The 24,296-nt window shown below is 38.0% G+C and overlaps 1 protein-coding gene across 1 annotated transcript in view; it reads left to right on the forward strand.

Annotated features, from left to right (window-relative positions):
* Nucleotides 1-3,087: 3,087 nt before the first annotated feature.
* Nucleotides 3,088-24,296, forward strand: part of PTEN (phosphatase and tensin homolog) — a gene marked incomplete at its 5' end in the record, with an annotated part of 89,612 nt that continues 68,403 nt past the window's right edge. The window contains one exon of the mRNA XM_060125761.1: nt 3,088-3,865. Within this exon, the coding sequence (XP_059981744.1) occupies nt 3,088-3,865 (778 nt within the window). The remainder of the gene's footprint in view (nt 3,866-24,296) is intronic.

The following is a 24,296-nucleotide window of genomic DNA, read 5'->3' on the forward strand; positions in this document are numbered from 1 at the left end:
GTGCAGGGGACATGGGTTCAAGCCCTGGTCTGGGAAGATCTCACATGCCACGGAGCAACTAAGCCTGTGTGCCACAACTCCTGAGCCTGCGCTCTGGAGCCTGCGAGCCACAACTACTGAAGCCCGTGCCACAATGAGAAGCCCGTGCACTGCAACGAAGAGTAGCCCCTGCTTGCAGCAACTAGAGAAAGCCCATGACCCAACACAGCCAAAAATAAATAAATAAATACATTTATTTAAAAAAAAAATCTCTAGCTTATCTAGGCTGTGTGGTCAGGACTTTCATCTTTGGAAACCAAAGGGAGGCCTTTCTCCTACTCTTTCTAGGTTGCTCTCCATTTCTTTTTCCACTTGTGGCCCCTCCTTCCCCCAAGCTGACCAGGACCATGCACAAAACCAGGCTCCAATAAATATCAAGACTGAAGATTCAGCAGGTGGCTAACTCCTGCAGGGCTATCTTAAAAGGATGTTGCATACAAATTCAAAGTTTTATGAAGCCTCAGAGATCTCTAAGAACAGTGTAAATATCCCTGGTTTAATTAGTAAGTAGTCCTGGAATTAGGTAATGGTCTGTGGCTTCTACGGTACCTCTCTTGAGGTTTCTAGTCTTCAGGGGCTGCCTACAACTATGATGTGTTCTTTCTCATACACTGAATAAATCCTCTTTTAGACCTTCCTAGGCATCAATTCACAATAACTGCAACATACATGCAAATTGATCCCATTCTCTCAGATCTAAGAAACGACCAGCGCCTCAGTCTAGGTATCAACTTAAATACTTTTGGACTCAAATTCTCCTTGAGTTCTACTTCCCAGGGGAAAGAAAGAATTCCTACAATGGTACTGATGCCCACTCTCTACAAGCAGACGGTGGACCACTCACTTTGCAGCCGATCGATGCCAGGGTAAATGTGCTCTAATTTTCAGCATTTCCGAACCAGATCTTTCGCGGTTTAGGTCAAACAATCCGAGCTCTAAGCAGACTTGACAAGTTTGTTCTGGGCTGAAGGCCATGGACTAGGTTCTCCGACCAGATAAGTCACTAGGCTGAGTCTACGGTAGGTGGGGCGCGCTCACCAGCTCAGTAGTGACTGAAAGTTTGTCGCAACATCGTTGAATTCAATCACCGGGCTGCTGCAGTAGATACCCTTTGCCCCGCGAGTACAGCACCAGAAAGGTTCGCCCTAGGGGGCAGGGCACTAGCAAGGAAGATGCGCCAGACCCCCGGGGCCCAGCCCCTTCTCCCACGGTTTGGAAGGCGCAGTGGTAGCGGATCCAGAGCTCGGAGTTTCAGGTCTCCGTCCTCTAGCTTGCTCTGTGGGTAGCAGGAAAGGGTGCGACCAGCTTGGGAACTCTTGCTCCGAGATCCGCAAGAATCAGCGGCGGCAGCCAAGGTGAGAGCAGGCGGGGGCACGTGCTTGGATGTGGGTGCTTGTGTAACCAGCTCCTCAGGCGCCAGCACCGACAGCGCTCCGGCGGGAGGATCGTCTGAGCCTATTCTTCCGCCGAAACCGGGTAGGCTCTGGGGTCCAGCTACCCGTACATGGCGGGAGCACCCTGGGCAAAGGAAGCGAAGCACTTGCCTCTAGAGCTATCAAATGGGAGTGGGAATTTGGAAAGTTCCCCAACTAGGAACACACGTGACCTCCTCCTGAAAGTAGTTCCGACTGTGGCCCGTGTATCCCTCCACCTCCTTTTGAACCCTCCTAGGTCTCCTCGGCTCCGCCCACTCGCTGGGGCTGCAGTTTCCTACCGTCCCGTAATTCATACTCCCGCCCTGCAACCCCGGTCTCTAGCGTGCACTGACCCGCTAGGGGAGCGCGGAACCTGGCCCCGGGGCGATCCACCCAGCCGGGTTTTCACTGCGGCCCAAAAGGGGCGGGGCGAGGAGCCGCTAAGGGTCGAGCTTGAGTTCGGAGCGGTGAACCCAACTGGAACCCCGAGGGGAGAGATGCTCGGCTCTCCGGGGGAAATGCAGGGGGCTGCAGCGTGCATCCCATCCTCGGGGATCCGCTTTCAGTTCACCTGGACAGTTGCCCTTTGGGATCTAGAAATTCAGGGGCGATGTGCTCACACTCAGCGCGCTCCGCTGGGAGCTTTCATTTTTAGGGCAAATGAACCGAGTGCCGGGGAAGCGGGAGGTGGGGCGGTGAAAGGGAGCCGGATGAGGTGATACACACTGGAGACACAATAGGGGTTTATTCTTTGTACTAAGACTGACACCTTGAGGACACGGGTGGGGATGGGGGGAGAGGTGGGATTTCTCAGCAAGGGCTGCTGCAGTCACATCCCTGCGAACGATCGTGATCCGACATCCGTGCATAAGGAGAAGGAGGCTGCAGGCCGTGCCGGGGAAATCTGGAGGTGGAGGCAGGGGGAGGGGTGTCCTCGCTGCAGGGATCGTCCCTGCGTTTTCCTGTACCCTGACCATAGCAGTCACCTGGTCTTTTCCACCTGTGCACAGGTAACCTCAGACTCAAGTCAGTGACACTGCTCAACGAACCGGCCACAGCCTTCACCTTCGCTCCCCCTCTCCCCCTCGCAACAGCCTACTCTGCCTGTGGCTGGGTTTTTCGGCCGTGGCTCAGCTCGTTCCCCCCACCCTGGGCTGCTGCAGAAGCACCCGCAGCAAGTGCAGCTACAGGCGGGCGCCTCGAAACAAGCCCGAGCGAGCTCCAGGCAGTCATACTGGGCATGCTCAGTGCGCCTGCCCGTTGGGGACTCGGCGCTCGCACCCGGAGCTGCTGCTTCTGCCCCCTCCCTACAGCCCCTGCTCTGCCCTTCCCTCCCCCGGCGCGGTCCGTCCGCCTCCCGCCTCCCCTCGGGCTCCGAGGCGCCTGGGCTCCCGGCGCGGCGGCGCAGGGGGCGGGCAGGCCGGCGGGCGGTGATGTGGCGGGACTCTTTGTGCACTGCGGCAGGATACACGTTCGGGCGCTGGGACGCGGCTGCGCTCAGTTCTCTCCTCTCGGAAGCTGCAGCCATGATGGAAGTTTGAGAGTTGAGCCGCTGTGAGGCGAGGCCGGGCTCAGGCGAAGGAGATGAGAGACGGCGGCGGCCGCGGCCCAGAGCCCCTCTCAGCGCCTGTGAGCAGCCGCGGGGGCAGCGCCCTCGGGGAGCCGGCCGGCCGGCGGCGGCGGCAGCGGCGGCGTTTCTCGCCTCCTCTTCGTCTTCTTTTCTAACCGTGCAGCCTCTTCCTCGGCTTCTCCTGAAAGGGAAGGTGGAAGCTGTGGACTCGGGCGGGAGCCGGCTGAGGCGCGGCGGCTGCACCTCCCGCTCCTGGAGCGGGGGGCAGAAGCGGCGGCGGCGGCGGCGGCTGCAGCTCCGGGGAGGGTGTCGGAGTCGCCTGTCACCATTTCCAGGGCTGGGAACGCCGGAGAGTTGGTCTCTCCCCTTCTACTGCCTCCAACACGGCGGCGGCGGCGGCGGCACATCCAGGGACCCGGGCCGGTTTTAAACCTCCCCTCCGCCGCCGCCGCACCCCTCCTGGCCCGGGCTCCGGAGGCCGCCGGAGGAGGCAGCCGTTGCGAGGATTATTCTTCTCCCCATTCCGCTGCCGCCGCTGCCAGACCTCTGGCTGCTGAGGAGAAGCAGGCCCAGTCGCTGCAACCATCCAGCAGCCGCCGCAGCAGCCATTACCCGGCTGCTGTCCAGAACCAAGCGGCAGCAGAGCGAGGGGCATCAGCCACCGCCAAGTCCAGAGCCATTTCCATCCTGCAGAAGAAGCCCCGCCACCAGCAGCTTCTGCCATCTCTCTCCTCCTTTTTCTTCAGCCACAGGCTCCCAGACATGACAGCCATCATCAAAGAGATCGTTAGCAGAAACAAAAGGAGATATCAAGAGGATGGATTCGACTTAGACTTGACCTGTATCCATTTCTGTGGCTGCCGCTCCTCTTTGCCTTTCTGTCACTCTCTCTTATAACGTGGGAGTAGACGGATGCGAAAAATGTCCATAGTTTGGGTGACTATGACATTTAACCCTGGTCGGATTTCTAGATCATGTATATTATGTGCCTCTTTTGAATGCATTCAACCTAGGGTGTGTTCGGCTATTCGGAACTCTTGCCTGGTTGCAAGTGTCAAGGCACTGATGGGTTTCTTAGTCTGTCTGTGGGGACTCTCCCCTAAGGGCTATTGTCCGTTAATAAAGAATACAGTACACTGCTAGTGGATTAGTGAGCTCGGTAATCCGGTCTGCTAAATGAACAGAAAAGTAGATGCTTTGAGGTTGAGCATATTTCGATTAAATCTTGGCTTTAGGCCCTAGATCAAGGGTATAGATCAGATTAAAATGAAAATTAGTGTTGCGCGTACGCATATTGCATCAGAATCTTGCAGTGATTGCTTTTAGTTTCCTGAGTTGCATTGATAGATTCTTTTAAAATGTGAGTTGTGAACCGAACTGATTTGCATAACTTTAGAGAGAGAATCATTTTAGCATATATGGTGCTCATTTGAAGGCAAAAGTAGGTTTGTATGTTGAAACTAAGTTAATTACAACTTTGAATCGCATTTAGAAGTTTTGTAGCTTGAAATCAATAGTACGGTGATACATCTCAAAGGCGCTCTTACTAGATCTTTGTTAAATTTGCTTTTTTTGTCTCGTGTTGGGCTGATGTGGGATAGGGCATGAAATTTGCAGTTCAGTAGCACTGTATATTCAGTGCTCTTGTGACACATAATAGAATGGAGATTGAGTGGTTTTTGATCCCAGATGATAATGTTGTGTAGGTTCAAGGGTATTGTGTGTAGCAAATGGTGATTGCAGAGATTAAACTTCAGTTTCACTTGAAATTTAAGTATTATTGTGATACCAGAATTGACACTCACCTTATTTAGGTTTCAGGTCCTGTGACACCTTTGGGTATCCATTAACTTTACTCTGGCTTGTGTAGAATATCAGTATAAGTATAATTTACCAGCTAATAACCAGAAATGCTGGCAAGAGTGGATCACTCCAGCTTCGGATTGTAGGTGTGTTCGCTTTTTTCATATGGTGTATTAAATTTACTGAGTCAGCTTGTTGGATAAGACAGAAACCCAAGAGTTTCAGTGGTATATAATTGGTTGTCTAAAAGTTAGGCCTTTATATTTCAAAAGATAGTGGTTATCGAAAGGCATGAGTCTTTGCAGTTTCAGGTATAATAAACCGGTTTTGATCAAGGATGGCGATAGAGCCCTCCTTTTTTGCAGAATGGAAAGTATCGTAGGAATTGAGACTCACTGGTAGGCCAGTGTAAGGCATGAAGAACAGGATTAAGTTATTGGTCTGAGGAGACTGAAGCATTTTATTAAGGCCTCTATTAAGATAAAAAATTTGGTGCTGTGAATTGTAGCAGTGGACAATACTTACTTAAAACTACATAATTGCATAAGTGTTAATAGCCTTAATAAAAATGGTTTCTTAGCATTAAACATTTTGCCTAAAGGTAGAGTGACACTAAAGTGTCTATACGTCCAGGTAAAAACCGTGGGGAAGATTTTTTTGAAGAAAATGTTACATATCTGAAGAGGTTTTATTCCTTTGGATTATGTATCCACACATAAATGTGCACAGCTAATTTTGCCCCAGTTTTTGATATGAAATGAAGATAAAAGTTACTGAAGAAGTAGCTTTACAACACACACAACGTAAGTTTTCTGTTAGGTTAAAAAATGATACTTTAAAAGAATATTTGGAAAGTTTGGAGTTGCATTAATTGAAAAACTTTACTAAAGCTGAACTTGACCCGCTTGCCCAGAAGATAATCAATTATGAAAAAACTCTTCTGATTTGTAACCTATTTCAAAAATAGTCTACTATTGGTGTGACTTGACAGTCATCTAGATGTATAGAAATAAATTAATTAAATGTTTAAATTTTTAAAATAAACCCCCATTCAAAAAATTTTCTAGAATGCTGTTTGTTGGGCAGATTGATTTTAGTATTCAGAATATGTTTATGCTATTTTTGCTTTACACATTTGATTTAAAATTATCAGAGTTATAAGACTAACATTCTACCGGGTTCTTATATATGAGCACTGAGGTGATTAGCCATTTCTCCTTTGATTTCAGAGTGTGTGTGCCTCTATGTATGAAATTTATGTGACTTACAACTTTCTCTAAAACTGTCCTTTTAGTTATGGTATGCATAGAAAGCATTATCGTATATTGCATCAAATGACTAATAACACTTAATTTCTAGAGTTGTGGTTTTATTGAGCCAAATGTTGATGTGAAAAAAAAATCACTTAGGGAAGTCAGTAAACGGTTTACTTTTTTGGTAGTTGCACTTCCAATAATTTTGAAATACCAAAGCACTTTAGTTTGCTTGGTTTCACTTTAGTGTTTTGTATTTACTGTGGTGGGGGGAAAATTAAAATGGTCATTGAAGGCTTTGTCTCTAGCAGGTTGTAGTATCTCTCTAGCAGGTTGTATGTAGTATCTATTTCAACAGCTAACCTGTTCAAAGTTAAATTCTTTTATGAAAGTAGTGATTGGAGTATTTTTATAAAGATCAATAATGAAGTGATTTCCTCAGAGGAAAATTGAGGACCATACTTTACTTAATTTTTTTTGCAGAATTGAATTATTCTAAAAATAGTTTGTTGGTGGGTTTTATCCTTAATGTTAGTCTGGAAAGTAGTATTAAACATGAGACTATAAAAAATTCATTGTCTTTAGATTTCATGGAAACTTTAGGCTTCTGTTGTATTTTAATGGATAAGTTTGATAAGTTTGCATCTTCATAGGGAATACTTTTTAATTCGTAGAGAGTACAGGGGCTATTGAAGTTAGCTGTATTATCTTTTAAGATTAGTGATTACTGAAATGACTGTATTGTGAGGTTTTTTTTGAAAAAAGATTCTACTCACAATTTTAATTTACATTGTTTTGTATCTGTTAAGTTGTGTTTCTTTCCTGTGCAACATAATTGGGCCACCTAATTGCTATACAGTAATTTATAAACTTCATTTTCATAAAGCGTATTAAAGAATAAAGCGCATCTGAGAGGAATTTACAGTTTATATAACTCTTAATATAAGTAAAAAGGAATTTTATTGCTGTTCATTGTAAAAGTTTGCACAGTAGTACAGTCATCAGTGCAGATTTAACATTGCTTATGATACACTAAATAAATACTAAGTAAATATAAAATATGGTGAGGTATAATCACCTTAACTTTAAATAGTTTTAGAAAGATAGTAAAGAAAGGTGCATATGTGTGTATTACCTTTCAGAATTTTATTTTAACAACATTCAAGGTAGCTGGTGATACTTTAATGCTTGTGTGGAACCGTATAGTATCTGCTTTTTCCCATTAACCACACACAAAAATATAAACCTCTTAATGTTATAAAATTTCTTACTTTTTGGAAGTCTTTAGTACTGATTTTCAAATGTCCTCATTTTGAGATTTGCCCCATTTGCTATTTGTTCATTTGATGATAGCTTAATACTTTTTAATAATTTCTAAGCAACTTAAGAAGTAGTCACTTCAGTGACTTTTTAATGTAGGAGTATTTATTATGGGAAGATCACTTCACAAAGTTTCTACATTAAATCACTCTCAGTAAACATTCTATTTTTAAATTTTTGCCTTTGCAGTTTTAGTAAGACAGCAGTGTAGGGAATGTTTTTATATTAGTATTGTATGTGAAATTTGAGTTTGTGAGAAGAAATTTAGAAGTTTGTGTGCATATGACAGTTTTTCACTTACTTGAAATGTTAGGCCTTGGCTGTACTATAAGAATTTAGCTTCCAGAAAAATACGTTATTAATGATGGTGTAAGAAATTTATTTGGTGTGTTTTTTTTTCCTGTAGCCACCATTATTTCTGAAGTTTTATTTCTATTTCATAGAACCGTCACTCTTTATTTTCTCCTGTCTCTTTTTTTGTTAGATAAACTTAAGTAAAATCAGTATTCTTTTGTGGTATGAATTCATTAAGAAAAGGTGTTAGGATTTGTTCTAAGGATAGTGACTTAAGACATTTGTATCAGCTTGTGAGATTGGGGTCACAAATGGTTTCAGTAAATATTCAGTTTTATGATACTAAATATTCTGTTTTACAGTTGCTTTCTATGTGGTAGCTTTGAGGTTAACACAGTTGCTATCAGAAACACCAGTAATGTTAGACCGAACAACCCTAAGTTGTCAAGGATTTGCTGAGCAAACTGATGTCCTTAATTCCTTTATTTAGGCCATATTAGTGCCACATGCATTCTTTGCTAGGTGGTCAAAAGTGTTTTGGTCTGTGATTCTCTAAGTATTGAATATGTATATGCATTTACTAATGTAAAGTACTTTCATTTGTCAGGAAAGGTGAAATTAGTATATTGGATTTGACTATTCACATATCCCCAAATTTTTGGAATTTTTTCATGGGTTACAGAAAAGCTATTGGCAGTTTGGTTCTTTTAAAATAATTTGCACTGGAATTAAAAAAGGCTGTTAGAAAAATATTAGTATAAGAAGAATAAACATAATTTAGGGGTAAATTAATTTTATATGGAAAGTCTTAATTTAGTTCAGTATAGTTAAGGCAAATTCACTTCATTTGCAACAGTTTGCATTAAGAGATGAGTGGACATCTTCAGGGTATTAGGTATACACTTGTTGGTAGTGTTGAGAATATTGAGAGATTTGGATACTGTGGTGCACCTTCCAGCAAAAGAATATTCTTAACCTGTATATAGTGTGGAAAAAAAGACTGTTTATGTATTATATTTTAAGTGATTATACACTTAATTCTTACCAGTAGTCATCACTTCAGGTATGGACAGTGAATCTAACTTATAAGTGTTTGAATACTCTGTGTATATATGTAAATAAAGACAGAGTGAGGAAACTATAGTAATATTTCTAAAAACTGAACTTTTTTCTCTTTAGAGATCATTTGTGGATGTGGTTTTATAATTTTTAAATAAGGTTAAATCTATTTTAAATTACATTAAAATATTGAGTATTAGTTTTATCTACACACTGTTTGTACATTGTTTCATTTTAGATTTTAGGGTGGCAGTGTAGGCTCTGGAACCAACACTGCCTGTGTGGGAATCCTGACTGCCGCTTAGCTGGATGACTGTGTAGGTTACTTTTCTCAATCTGTTATATCTGTAAAATGAGGATGATGGTACCAACCCACATAAAGTTTATTTTGAAGAATAAATGAGATAATGTAAATAATTCACTTAGCATAGCACCTACCACATTGTAAATACTTAAATGGTAACAGCTTGTCTTAAAAATCATAATTTCAGATTACCCATGTATGAGAAATTATTTGTCTTCATTTATGGGAGGAGCAGTGATTTTAACTGAATTTTTCCTCAGTTTTGGATATGTTAGCATGTTAATTGGTTCAGGCTATGACTATTTTTTAAAATAGGGGTATTCTTTTAGGAGTTGTGAGTGTAACATGTCTGTGATTTTGCTGTTTCATTGCAAATAATTTGAAGCTCTGCTCCCTCATACTATGGAGCAAAGAAGAGATAATCATTGCTAATCGAAGAGTATTTGCTTTAAAATACTAAGGTATGATGTAAACTTCCTCTGTTATGGCTTAATGAAGTAGAAGTTTTAAAATAAAAATTTGCTATAATATTAAATTTTCTTTAGTGTTAAAGATAGGTCAGCTAAAATATCATATAGTTTTATTCACAGAGTAATCTCCATCTCAAAACTTTTAATATATGATACAACAGTTATATAAACTGTCTTATCAATAAAGGTATCTTAGCATTTCTTTCTAAGTTCAGATTTTTGGAGGAGTCATGCAACTTTGAATGCCAAGTTAACATTTATTACAGTAACATTTACACTTAATATAATTTGGCAGTGCATTAATATAGGAATTTTATTTAGGTTAAACCTTTGTATTATTGTTTCCCATTTTTGCTTTTGATCAAGATTCTCATTGTAGGCCCTAGAAATGGGAAGAAGAGCTAACGGATTTCTTTCTTCATTTATTCTTACCAGGTATGGGGAAGGATGGGATAAGCTTGAGACCTGCCTATTAAAGGCCATTACTTGTACATAGGGATCAATCTGTTTTTTCCTTTCCCTGTGCTGGTCTCCAAGCTGTGTGTCGCAGTACCCTCAGTAGTGAAGCACTTGATTTCCAGTGAGTTTTTTTTTACATATTTGTTTTGCATTGCAGAATGAATTGTGCTGTCTAACTTTATATGCAGTTATCTGATTATATGACTTTTACGTGTTTTGTTATGTGTTGGATAAACTAGCTGTATTTTTGGTCCAAGTCTAGGTTGTAGAATTGAACTGTTCATTTTGACAACTTTTAGGAAAATTTAGTTATCTAAAATTCCCTCTCTTTCTCTCTAATGCTTCATGCTCCTGTATTTTGTTTTATATTACTACCTAAAACTTAGTTGATTTAGTGTTATTAAAGCACTTCTGAATAGTTTTCAATTTTATTTATTTTGATCTTTGTAGGTTCTCAGGCTAAATATAATAAGGTTCTATTTTCTTTAGTAGTAATTGCAGGGATTGCACTCTGCTAATTTTATATGTTTAATATTTTTGATCTTTTAAGGAGGCTGTAATTATTTAAGGTATTATGAAATGGGTTGTGATCTGATTCTTTAAATCATATGTATTCCTAAAGTGATTTATAAATATAATAGCATACTTGTTCAGAGTTGCAAACAACTCCTTGTTTTAAAATGTGTGCAATTGTTTTTTCCATTTAAAATTCTTTTGCTCTCATGAATTTAGTGAGACTCTTCTTTTTGAGTGTTCTAGTTACTCGGAACTTACTGGAGATTAAATAAATAGAATTTAAATCTTTTCTCTACTTTTAAAATGAAGTTTGGGTACCTGTTTGGATATGAAACAGTGTTATTACTTTTTTTGGGGGTGGGGGATGGACAGTGCTGGATATTCTGTTTGCCCATCAAGATCCATTTTCCGCCTTTCTCCACCCTTCTTTGAGGCCTGGTAGACTGACATCCTTAGATGGCTCATTCAGGCTCCCTTATCCTCTGGCTTCCATTTGGATTCAGTCCCCAGGAAGCTCTAGCAGAATATTGGAGGGAAGAGGGCGAGTTGGCAGGGGTTGCTGTTGGGCACTAAGACTATAGCTCCTTTATGATGGCTCCTCTTCTATGGCTCTTTATTCCGATAATGGCTGCCTTCCATTGTCCCTTTAGGCCTAGGGGTGAAAATGGTTTACAAGGCTTACCACCATTGCTAAATTCTGTGATGCTTCAGTATTCCTTATTGGTTACCTTGCCTTTAAGCGGTCCTTGCATTAAACTCTCTTCAAATCAAAAAAAAAAACAGAAAAATGAACTTTGGGGAATGTTACCAAGCTTGATATTTAGGTGTAATGTATTTATCAATTACTTTACTCTGAGTCCATCAGAGTGAAAGTGGAATGCCTGGACTTTTTTTTCTTTCATAATGTGAAAAAAGTACTTTGCCAGGCTTAACTTAGCCTTGTAAAATTTATTTAACATTTTAACTTACTCGTTTATGAAGTATGAAAGATGAAAAAGGGAGGACTTAAGTCAGAAGTGTTTTTTTCAATTAATAGAATTAGCTAGTATATACCCTAACAGTGTCTTATATTTGTTTAGTATTTTTTCATTAACAAAGGCTTTTCTTAATCATTAGCTCATTTGATTTTGCAAAGAAAAAAGGAGCAACCTAAGAGATGGTACAGGGCTTCCCTGGTGGTGCAGTGGTTGAGAGTCCGCCTGCTGATGCAGGGCACAAAGGTTCGTGGCCCGGTCCGGGAAGATCCCACATGCCGCGGAGCGGCTAGGCCCGTGAGCCATGGCCGCTGAGCCTGCGCGTCAGGAGCCTGTGCTCCGCAGCGGGAGAGGCCACAACAGTGAGAGGCCCGCATACCGCAAAAAAAAAAAAAAAAAGATGGTACAAGCATTACTTTCCTCATTTTTTGTAGTATAGGAATCGTAGCTCCAAAAAAAAAAAAAATCAGTAACTTGTTAAAGGCTACCTGAAGATTGGGTCCAAAGAAGGATGCAGGGTTTTTAGGTACCTCGTGCAGTATTTTTCCCATTATGTTACATCGGTGGTTCTCAGACTTTAGATGGCATTCGAATAACTTGTAGGGCTTAAGTCATAGATTACTAGCCCCACCTCCAGAGTTTCTGACTCATTAGGTCTGGGTTGGGGCCTGAGAATTTGTTGGTTTTTTTAAATTAATTAATTAATTTCTGGCTGCGTTGGGTCTTTGTTGCTGTGCGTGGGTTTTCTCTAGTTGCGGCGAGCGGAGGCTACTCTTTCGTTGCGGGGCGCAGGCTTCTCATTGCGGTGGCTTCTCGTTGCGGAGCACGGGCTCTAGGCGCACGGGCTTCCGTAGTTGTGGCACGCAGCCTCAGTAGTTGTGGCTCGTGGGCTCTAGAGTGCAGCTCAGTAGTTGTGGCGCACAGGCTTAGTTGCTCTGCGGCATGTGGGATCTTCCTGGACCAGGGCTCGAACCCGTGTCCCCTGCATTGGCAGGCAGGCTCTTAACCACTGTGCCACCAGGGAAGCCCCAGAATTTGTATTTCTAACAAGTTCCCAGGTGGCGCTGATGATGGTAGTCTGGGGATCACAGTTTGTGAATCACTGTGTTATATTATCTCCTGTCAAGCAAATCCTTAATGTGTTATCTCTTTTAGTTTAATAGAATTTACACATACATTATATCATTTGATTTGTAAACCCTAAGTAGCTCAGCATGGCAAATGTTACCCTGATTTTTGTGGACGAGGCAGTGAGTTTAGAAAAGCAGCATAGTGGAATGGAAGGAGCATAGATTTGGGAGTCAGCTAGACCTAAAGTGTAGCTTAAATCCTTGCTCCGCTACTTATCAGTTATGTAATAAAAGATAAACTCCTTAACCTTAGTGAACCTTAGTTTTCACATCTCTAACATGGTAAAAACCCTTAACTTGTAGGGTGCTTTTTAGGTGTCTTAGAAGAATATATTTTCAGAATATTGTTTGCCAACTGGGAGTGATCTCCTTCCACCTTGTCTGGGTATTTGGCAAAGTCTGGAGACATTTTTGGTGGTCACAGCCCCGGGGGTGGGGGGGTGGTCAAAGCACGGAAGCTGTTGGCATTTGTCTCAGAGTAGAGGCCGGGAATGCTGCTAAACATCCTACAGTGCACAGAACAGCCTCATCCACAACAAATAATTGCCTAGCCCAAACTGCCAACGCTGCCGAGGTTGAGAAACTCTGGTTTAGAGGTGTAAGTGTCTGGTATATAATAAGTATAATATTTGATAAGTCAGTACCTTTGTCCTTAGGTTGTGGTATTTAAGGTGAAATTGCTAATAAATGATAGAGCTAGGCTTTTAATATCTATTTTTTCTGACTGCTGCTAGGCCAGTATTCTTTATAATAACTTTTTCCACAAAACATATCCCTGGTAACAAAAAAGGGTTTATTTGGAGAAGGCTCATGTGTGACTGACTGATTGTGAAGGTGTTGCTTTGAACTTCTGTCAGAAAAGGCTGAAGATGTTTTCAATAAACGTGAGTATATTGCAGTACATGAGGTATTCAGAAGGGTGTTACATAGAACTCTAACGGGATGGATATGCTTTATTAAAGCATTTTTCATTTCATTTTTATATTGCCATTAGTTTTAAAAGTAATTCTTAGCTTGCTTCTTTTAGGTATGTAATTAATAGTTACTTTGCTCACAGGATACTTGTTTTGTGCTGTTTAATTCATTCTTTAATCTTCTGCTTTTTTTTCCTAAAGCTGTTTTTGTTACAGTCAGATGTGGTAAAGTTAAATCTGCTTATGTAAAATGGCAAATTTCTGACAAGTTATAAGAATTTCTCATATCTTTCCAGATGAAGTAGGGCCAACTCTAAGGTTCTCTGATGCATGTGTTACATTCTTTTCTAGACCCTAAATTTGCTATGTCAGCCTGTTGAATTAAAGTGCTGTATTTATCTACATTAAAAACTTGCGTTAGTGTGTGAAAGTTTTAGAAAAAAATTGGGATGGAGTTTTAGACTAGTCCAGAGATGAGAAGATGCCAAGGGGGTAGCTTAGTGGATTCTGAATTTTGTGTTGTTTTTAGGGCAGACAAACATAATTACGAAAGTGTTCTAGGAATTGATTGTTTGCTATGATTTTTTTCTGTTCACTTGATATTACAATTTACTTTGCCTCTCAACTTTGCACAGGCAGATTAAAATGTCAAGGCCTATTTTAAAAATCCTTATGAAATTTAAGTTTTGACTGTTATGATTCTTTGTGAAATTACAGGAGATAGAGATACTAATATTTTAAAACCAGGACTGCTAATCATGTGATAGCTTCACATTTATTAAGAAAAACAAGTAGCATTTATTATTGTAATTTAATTGAATAAATATGGTATTTATTTCAGTATATGAATAAAACATTCCATTTGCTTTACTGTACTTAAGAATATTTTTTTTATAAAAACTAACTAAAATTTTAAAAAAATTACTCATTGTCCTACTTCTCTGAAACTTCATATTTCCATGTTAGCTTCTAGTTTTTGTTCATATGCATTTATTTTAAAATATAATTCTTCATAGTGAACTTAGAGGTGTGTGTGTGTTTTAACAATTTCCAAAGCACCTCATAATTACCTTAATTATTTTAAATGGCGAAGTCATCAGAAATATTTGTTTCTCTGTAGTTATACATTAAACATCTATCCAGTATTTGGCCAATTTTTTTTCCTGCCCTTTTCAGATTTTCTTCAGTGTGGATTTAAGCTGACCTAAATATTAGAAAAGGTTTTCATGATTTTGATTCACAAAATCATAGTCTCTTACACAAAAAAATAGCTGAAGTTTGAAGTCTAGAAGCTTTTTTTTTCCTTATTTACTTATAGGATAGTTATCGCATATTTAAAATTAAAAGCATATTTTAATTATGTAAAAGTGAGGCAAAATAAAATGTATGTAAACACTTTTGATCTGTCAAATTTTCTTTTGCTATTTTCTATTCCTATTACTAATAGCAATAGTAATCCTATTGTGTTGAAATTAAAGTAGATATAGAAGTAATTTGAATAAACTGTCACATCACTTTATACTAAAGTTGTTATAACCCTGTTGCTGTCCTCTCTTTAATCAGAAAGGGTATGACTTATGATGTTACTGTTCCGTAGAGCATATTTTGAATGATACAGTTTATATTTGCTTAGTTGCCTTGGTGATAGTAATTGGTAATAGTGATTGATGCAGGTTTGATGTGCATTTGCATTTATAATCAATATTAATTTTTGTGGTAAAAAATTGCATTTGTTTGTATCAAATTTTAATTTTAAGTATCAGTTACTAAAACATGGAAATAATTTTAACCTTATTAGCCAAATGATAATTCTCAATGAATTTATTCATGTAGTTAGAAAAAAAAATATTGTGGAAGAAACAAACTTTTCTCTTTTTTAAACACAGTTACTTGTTAGAGTAACATTTTTCCAAATGAGATAAAATTGTTTCAATTCTTTTTTTTTTTTTTTGCGGTACGCGGGCGGAGCACAGGCTCCGGACGCGCAGGCTCAGCGGCGGCCATGGCTCCCGGGCCCAGCCGCTCCGCGGCATGTGGGATCTTCCCGGACCGGGGCACGAACCCTGTCCCCTGCATCGGCAGGCGGACTCTCAACCACTACGCCACCAGGGAAGCCCTGTTTCAATTCTTAAACATAAGGAAATTTTAATCTAGGTGTGGGGTACCTTCTTGGGTGTTGATGAAAACATAATGAAGGCAAAAATGTTTTGTTTGTAAGTAAATATATGTATTTTTTTAAAACTCAAGAAGCAATCTAATATATGAATAGTTTTCATGGACTAGTGGTAGGAAATCTAAATAAATAACTTAGTATACGGAAAGTATACAATTTTTCATATCTAGGTTCTGTCTAGTGTGAGCAAGTTTATATCTAATACTGTAAAATACACTGAGGTACTGGTTATTAAGGCTAGTTGGATTCTTCTTGATAATGAAAAGGTCACACAGATTGTGATTTTTGTATAGTGTCCAAAAAGTAAGGTTTGCCATCTGTAACACAAATATAGGAAAAAGTTAAGATAATCTAGTGATATAAGTGGTTTTGACACTTCTCTTTTTGGAATCATCTATTAATTACAATTTTTAAAAACTAATAGAAAATTTTAAGCTTTTGCAAAAATAAAACTTAATGGTTATGCCAGTGTTGATACTTTTCTACTAAAATACAAAGATAGCAGTTGGGAACTAAAGATTATGTAATGAAAGCCTGGCTTTTAGTCATTTACTTTTAGAAGATTGTTTGGATATTTAAGTGGAAACATCGTGTTTTAACTTGAGGTATTAAGTTATACAATATTTTGATACTGTAGTTATACAAGATTTTTAAACTGTAGTTTCCCTAAGAGTTGATATATAGGAATTCATTATTACAGAACTTAATCAAGGATCTGATTGAATAAGTATTCCTTAAAGATTTGCTTAAATATTTTTCAAGTTCTCTTCTTTCTTCTACCATAACTCACTTCTTGTCTGTATGCTAGTAAATGAGTTTCCCCTAAAATTTTGCTATTGCATTTTGAACCACTGCAGTAGTTGTTTCTATAACTTAATTTCTTTTCACCCCCAAGAATTTAATCTTGCCGAGTTGCATAGAAGTCTTTAAAATTGCATATTGGGCTTAATAAGATCTGATTAATTTTAATCTACTTTGTTTTATTTATTATGTTGACATTGTTTTTTATTGAGAAGTTTGTTACCATGCCAAGTGATTAATATGATCAGGTATAATATTTCAGTTTAGATACCATTTTGAATTTATGTTCTCAAATTCAACTTTGTGTCCAGGGTTTCTATTTTCCGTGTAAGAAACATCTTGCCAATTTCAAATTAATGTCTGATGAAAGTAGATTGTTTTACTAACATCAGTTTATAGATTTTGTTCATTCCTGAATTGTAGGCCATGAACAGAATGTTGCCTTTGTGTACCTTTTTGGATAGATAGTGTGTACATAAATTATATCTCTTACATGAAGTGTGGTGCATGTGTAGGTGAGATTTTTTTATCCAAATACTAAAAGTGTAAAAGTCTTCACCTGTTCTGTTTACTTAATAGTATTTAAATGGTGTGAGGTGTTAAGAGCTCCTTTCCCCTCTTTTCATTTCTGTCCCTCCTGTCTAACTTGGTATTTTTGTTTTTCTGTATGTTAAACGTTATGGTTTTTGTTTTCTTTTTGCGGTACGCGGGCCTCTCACTGTTGTGGCCTCTCCCGTTGCGGAGCACAGGCTCCGGACGCGCAGGCTCAGCGGCTATGGCTCACGGGCCTAGCCGCTCCGCGGCATGTGGGATCTTCCCGGACCAGGGCACGAACCCGTGTGCCCTGCATCGACAGGCGGACTCTCAACCACTGCGCCACGAGGGAAGCCCCAAACGTTATGTTTTTAAAAGTTTATTTACTGGTTGAAAAAGTTAGTAGCCCTTAAGTTAGTTTTTTCTTTAATGTTTCAGTCTAATTAGTTTCCAAGATTTTTACTGTGTTCTCCTTTGAATATGAAGATTCCACAACTAACCGTGATCAGTAATTGTGTTTTCTCCCCCATTTGCAATATTGGATTCATACTAATAATGGTATCCCTTGAGGAACATGCTGTTTAAAATTAAGTGTTATCAGTTCAAAGCAAGCAATGTACCTTATTCTCATAGCTGTTAGTATATTCTAAAATTGCATATTATTAAATCTTAAGATGAATTTTGACTAGTATTTTAGTATATGTAATTTCAGATCTTTTGGATAATATACTTATTCAAGCAGTTATAAATTGATACAATAATTAAAATACCATCAGTGGGAATATGAATCATATTATACAGTAGTATTAGAACAAGGCACTTATCATAAAATCAGTAATATGATTCTTACCAATAGAGTAATGAATGCCAGTATGTGTGCCTTCATATTTTAAAATCTATATGAATTTCTAGTTTATATTGTTCTTATCCAGATTAAAATACTACACTTAGGCAAAACTTTTTGCTAATTGAGGAAAAAAGTCATTTCCAGATGATTTTCTGACTTAAGATATGGAATAAAGAGATTTGATTTTATAATATTAAAAGTCAAATATAACATGAAACAGCACACACTTGTTTGGAGCTTTTCTCCTTTAAAATGTTTCAAATTAACAGGACTTTCTTTGAAAAGTAAATTTGACTGTTAGAAGTAAATTTAAAAATCTTGCAGTTTTGGCTAAATTAATAGGAAAAAGAAAATCCACTTGTTGGAGACACATTTGTATTAGAACTGTGTTTTCTTAGTACCTTGTGTGTGTGTGGTAGTTTTTGAATGTTAGGAAATTTGTTCATGATTGTATCTAAAAGATCAATTCAGTTACAAATCTTGGAATCTTTTTGTTCCTTCCAGAATGCAGTTTGCTAATATTGAGTGAATTGGCACTAAACGTTACTGGCCTTTGTTGTCAAACTACTGACAAATCCCTTGGCATCTTGTACCTTAACTCTTTGAGTGTCTTTTTTCTGTAAAAGTTAATGGCCTTTTATCTTTTTGCATAGCTATAGAGTAGCCAAAACTAATGTTTTAGGTAGTCACTTCTATTAAAATAAATGATAAAAGAATGGCTTTTATAATAGAATGATATTACAGAAGTAATTTATAAATCTAACATTGAATATGAATATTAGAGCATAAAAGACACCCTCTTATGTACTTCAGAGTAATGATGGATTGATATAATTTTAACTTTTACAGTCTTTAATATGCTTTATTAAGATTTTATGGTAGAAAACTAATTAGAATTTACATTTGGCTTGGTTCAGGTATATAATGTGGATAAGTATGTCTAATGCATGTTGTTGAACTGATAATCTTTTTGAAAGTTGTTATGTGTTACAGCCATAATTTGTTTGATTTGTCATTGGTAGTCAATCTTAGATGTTTTTTAGTGGGAGCAACACTTTAGGGAGGGGTGTGTGTGTGTGTATTTTAACAGCAGCAGAGTTCTGAAACAGGAAATCAGTCTTATCGTATTCATCCAGAGACCTAGGAAGAAGGTAATTGTTTGGTATACTCGTTAAAACCAGTTAGTTGGGCAACTTAAATTTTTAGAGGTTCACAGATGTAGGCTTGAACAGTTGTGGATATATTATTTCATAATTAACAAACTACTCTGGAGAAGAATTGATTGAGTTAGTTGAGGGGACTAATAATCCCTCAGCTAATACACTAGAAAATTGTACTTTGGATTTTAGACTATTGCTTGCATTATCAGTGACTTGATATTTTTCCATGGCTCTAATTTGATTAAATTTAAATAAATTTCAGTGCCTTGATTATTCCTTTAAAAAGATTTTTTTTAACCTCAGTGTAATCAATATATCTAGCTTGAAATGTTTTCAAAATGATTCTTAAATTTGAACAATTTAATAGAAAAAAGTTACTTCTATTTCAGATATTTGTCACTGGAAATTATCTTTCCCTGTTTGTTAATGTACATATGAACATAATTAGATCCTTGTAATCAGTGTTTTCATACTGTTCTGTGTTCTCTTTTATCACAGATTTTTATCTGTCGATGGATACTTATTTTAATAGCTATATAGGTAATATTTCATCAGGCTAAATATCGTGGTTTGCTAAACAGCACTATTGTAAATAATCTTTGTATAGTTTTTTTTCCTTGGTTTGTTTTTTTAGATTATATTGTTAGAGTGGGATTGTTGGAATAAAAGATACAGCAGTTTCATGGCTCTATAGGTTGCAGATTTCTTGTTTTTTTTTTAAGATGCTCATTCCTTTATTTATTTAGTTTATTTATGTTTTTGGCTGCATTGGGTCTTCATTGCTGCGCGCGGGCTTTCTCTAGTTGCAGCGAGTGGGGGCTACTCTTCGTTGTGGTGCACGGGCTTCTCATTGAGGTGGCTTCTTGTTGCTGAACACGGGCTCTAGGCATGCGGGCTTCAGTAGTTGTGGCACGCGGGCTCTAGATCGCAGGCTCAGTAGTTGTGGCGCATGGGTTTTGTTGCTCTGCAGCATGTGGGATCTTCCCGGATCAGGGCTGGAACCCTTGTCCCCAGCATTGGCAGGTGGATTCTTAACCACTGCGCCACCAGGGAAGTCACATGATTGCAGATTTCTTGCCAAACGAACCAGTTTATAGTATTGTTTCTAAGTGGAAGAATTACTAGCAATTCTTGATATTACCTTAGAAGAATGTAATTTTTCATTTAGAAAGTGAGATATAAACTTGTGTAAACTTTTCAGTCAAGAAGAGTTGGTATAATATAAAAACATCAAAGAAAGTTGTGAGGTTCAAATTGCTTGGAGAAGTAGAAAACTTCAGTGGAGTTCCTAAGTGATTTGGCAGTCAGTTTTCCTTTCTGGTTTGGCACTGCTAGCAGATAATTAAAAAGTGTTAAAAGGAACCTAAAATTTATGCTAATGTGAATTTAAGTTAATATAATTTGTTTATGAAAACTGTCTTGAGTTGCCTTGTAATGAGACATTTAAACTAAAAAATAACAGGACATTTCTAACTTATGCAACCTCAAATAATAACAACCCCTTATTTACAATTGTAGACCCCTTTGCAGTTTTACAGATTTAAAGATATTTCCAATATCGCATTTGATCTTTGAAACAACCGGTGAAGAAGTTACAGCAAGTGTTATTATCATTGTTTTACAGAAAAACAAAAATATTTGAGGCTCAGAGATTAACTTAATCTGAAGTCTAGGCTTTTAAGTTGCAAAGCTAAGAATGGAATTCTGGTTTTCTATATTAAATGACAGTATGCATTAAGTACTTAGTACAGGGCCTGTCATCTAGTAAATATTTTAGAGTTCCTGTGTCCTGTGTTGTTCCTGGACATTTCTTCTTTATTCTTAAAATTCCCATCTTTTTGAGCATTCTTTCTCTTCATATTTCTGTAGTTCATGCTTTTGTATCTACATACCCTTTTCATTTTAGAAAATAAAATTTTAGGCTGCATTAATTTGGTCTGTACAGGGATGATTATATGATGTATATTAGGGCAGATGATCTTAAATTCTGAACAATTAACACTTTATCAACTGGGAAATTCAAGGAACTCCTATTTCTGCTTTCCTCCCAATAGAATCATCAGAAACCAGATCCAAACATTTAACACACTTATTAGGGAAAAATAAAATCTAGTTAAGAAATATAAAATCTTTTATTAAATGAGAAAGTCATAGAAGTCTATGAGCATGGGTGGTATTTAAAACATAATGTGATTATAAAAGTTGATAATGTGGATTAACTGTGACATACTTGGAAAGTATTTGTTAAATTTAAACCTGTTAAAATTTGTTGAAAGAAATGTAAAGCTGATGTAGTTAATGAATGAGTGGCTGAATTTCTTTTCCTCTCACCTGAGCCTTAAGTGTCTGTGAGTTGAAAGCACTGACAGAAATCAGGGGAAAAGCTCCAGAAATTCCTCGAAAATGAAATTAAATGGTGATGTCCTGGTATTTGCTAACATGCTTTGATTCTTGTTGTCTTTTGTTAGTCTGACTTTATTCCTTTACTCCCGCTGCCAGTTTAGCTCAGTGTTCCTCTTGTGAGCCAGGCAACTTGAGATTTGCTTTTGAAACTTTTTGATCACTACCTCTCTAAAATCTGTATGTCACTTTTTATTTGACCTGTCGTGTTCCACGTATGCTATAGCTTCACATTGTACAACTTTCAGTTAACTAGAATTCTAAAAATAGCTTTTATGTGGTCTGTGGAAATAATTTTCCTTAAAATAATTATGGCAGGAAAAATAAGTATTTATTGGTTTGTATACGAGCACTGCACTTCAGTTTATAAGTTAAGGGATAAGTATATCTATATACTATACAGAGTACTACAGAGAAACTTTTCAGAACTGCTTTACTGTTAGTAATTATCATATTTATTTATTTTTAATTAATTAATTTTTGGCTGTGTTGGGTCTTCGCTGCTGTGTGTGGGCTTTCTCTAGTTGTGGTGAGCGGGCTTCTCATTGCAGTGGTTTCTCGTTGCAGAGCACGGGCTCTAGGTGTGCGGGCTTCAGTAGTTGTGGCGCATGGGCTTCAGTAGTTGTGGCTCGCGGGCTCTAGAGCGCAGGCTCAGTAGTTGTGGCGCACGGGCTTAGTTGCTGTGCAGCATGTGGGATCTTCCCGGACCAGGGCTCGAACCCGTGCCCCTTGCATTGGCAGGCAGATTCTTAACCACTGCACCATCAGGGAAGCCCCTGGTAATTATCATATTTAAAATAAGATTCAATCTGTGTCAGGAACACATTGTTATAAAATAAAGCTTAGGGAGCTATTTTTTCCCTCCCTTGTCATTTTAATAAAATGTGCAATAGAATGGTAAGTAGTAAAACAAAGTATCTTAGGGAGCTATTTTTGGTTGTTATCCTCTATTTGAAAATTCAAGGTAAATTTATAGTTTAAACCCCATTAATTTAGGCTAAAATAAATTTCTGAGATAAGGTAGACTCATGAGATCTCAAGTCACATGTTTTTTGAAAGATGTTTTGTTAATTAGAGGTAACTTCGAACATATTTTTAGTGTTTTAAGTTATGCTTGGATGCTTAGAACAGCCAATAAAAAATTATTTAACTCATAGTAGCCACATTATTTTATAATAGGTCATTTATATTATGGGTTGAATCAACTTCTGTGCACAGATTTTAGAACTTAACTATTATTTATTCATTATTTTCTTTGGGACAGTGTTCTGTGGTGTGAAGGGATTGTTGTAGCACTTGAATCAAACATGGTATACTGTATATAATTATCAGAACTCATAAACCAGTCACTTAAGATCTGTGTATTTATGTAAATTATACCTCAATTAAAGGAAAACAAAACACATTTTAACATGTTTACTTGAAGGAGGAGGAGTGGGGAAAGACTGTCCAGTGCATATCAGATCTCCTGTAGCTATGGTGGCATCCGACCTAGGCAAGATAGTACCATGTATGCATTTCTTACTCTCTCCTTGTTGCATGTGCAGGAGCCATTGGGAAAGAAGGCTTTTTTTTCCTTTTGGAGTTATATTTTGCATATGTTCTTAAGTTAAGTAAAAAGGCAAATTGATACAGTAAAGATTTTAAAGAGTTAAAGATTCTGTTGGGTTTTGATGTTCTTTAGAAGGGTTAGGTTATTCAACAAGTCATTGTCATTGAAAACCAACCAAATAGCGGTGGGCTCTTAAGATCTATGGTTATACCATTTGTTCAGTTCATAGACATCACTGTGTTCTAGGCATTGTTCATATATTAAATCATTTAATCTTTATAACAACCCTATATGATAGGTACTTTTATTAGCCCACTTTTATTATTCAAAATAATATCCAGTAAGTGCAAGTTAAGTCTATTCTGTATTAGAAGTCATATATATATATATATTTCCCCCCCCACCTCAGTTATTCCTATTTGGTTTAAATTGTCTAAAAAAGTATGTCATAAAAATTTTAATGGGAAGCAAAAAAGTCATATGTTAGAAAGGTTTTATTTATTGACATAATTCTTGGCATGAGAAATGTTTGCCTCAAAATTGAGCATTCGTAAGTTGCTGACATCAGTTTTGGAAATACCAGTAGATTTTTGTATTGTCTTTTAGAAGTTTTTTAGTTTTAACGTGTGATTAGTAAATTACTTTCATTTGAATATGCTCCCTTTGAAAATTTTATATTTTTACTATTGATTTGGAAGTATAGAAAATCTTAATCTTCTGAGGCAGAATGGTACAAAAAGTTTGGGCTTTAGAGTTACGTACATAATGGGTTTGAATTGTAACTAACTACTTGCTGGCTTTGGGACCAATCTTTTTGACCCTCAATTTCATCATCTGTGAAGTGGTAATGTTACTTCATAGGATTGTTAGGATTAAATGAGAATGTATTTGGCGTACTGTCTGGGACATGTTCTCTGTTTTTCTAATTTATGATGGATGCCAAAGTGTTGGGTAAAATCTCAAACTGTATGAATAGGGAAGTTGGGAGTCTGAGGAAAAATGAAACCTTAAGAAGGCTAAATTCCTAGATTCTATTTAAAGGAAGGATTGGATTATTGCTCTGCAAGAAACTCCCATGTTGATCCTGGCCTTTGACTCCTTATCTGTCTGATTGAATTGAACTTCCTGTCACAGCATCCTTAAAACCAGACCTAATCTTCTGTCAGTCCTGCCACCTTCTCCATAAAGCTTTGTGTGTGAGCTATACTGGACTGCTCACTTTTGCTGAATATTTTATGTATTTCCATGTATCTGCTCTACCCTCTCTTTGAAATGTTGTAATTGTTCTTGTTTCTTCTGTTTACTGGTG

This window comes from Lagenorhynchus albirostris, chromosome 16 (genome assembly GCF_949774975.1).
Source record: "Lagenorhynchus albirostris chromosome 16, mLagAlb1.1, whole genome shotgun sequence".
Lineage (NCBI taxonomy): Eukaryota > Metazoa > Chordata > Mammalia > Artiodactyla > Delphinidae > Lagenorhynchus > Lagenorhynchus albirostris.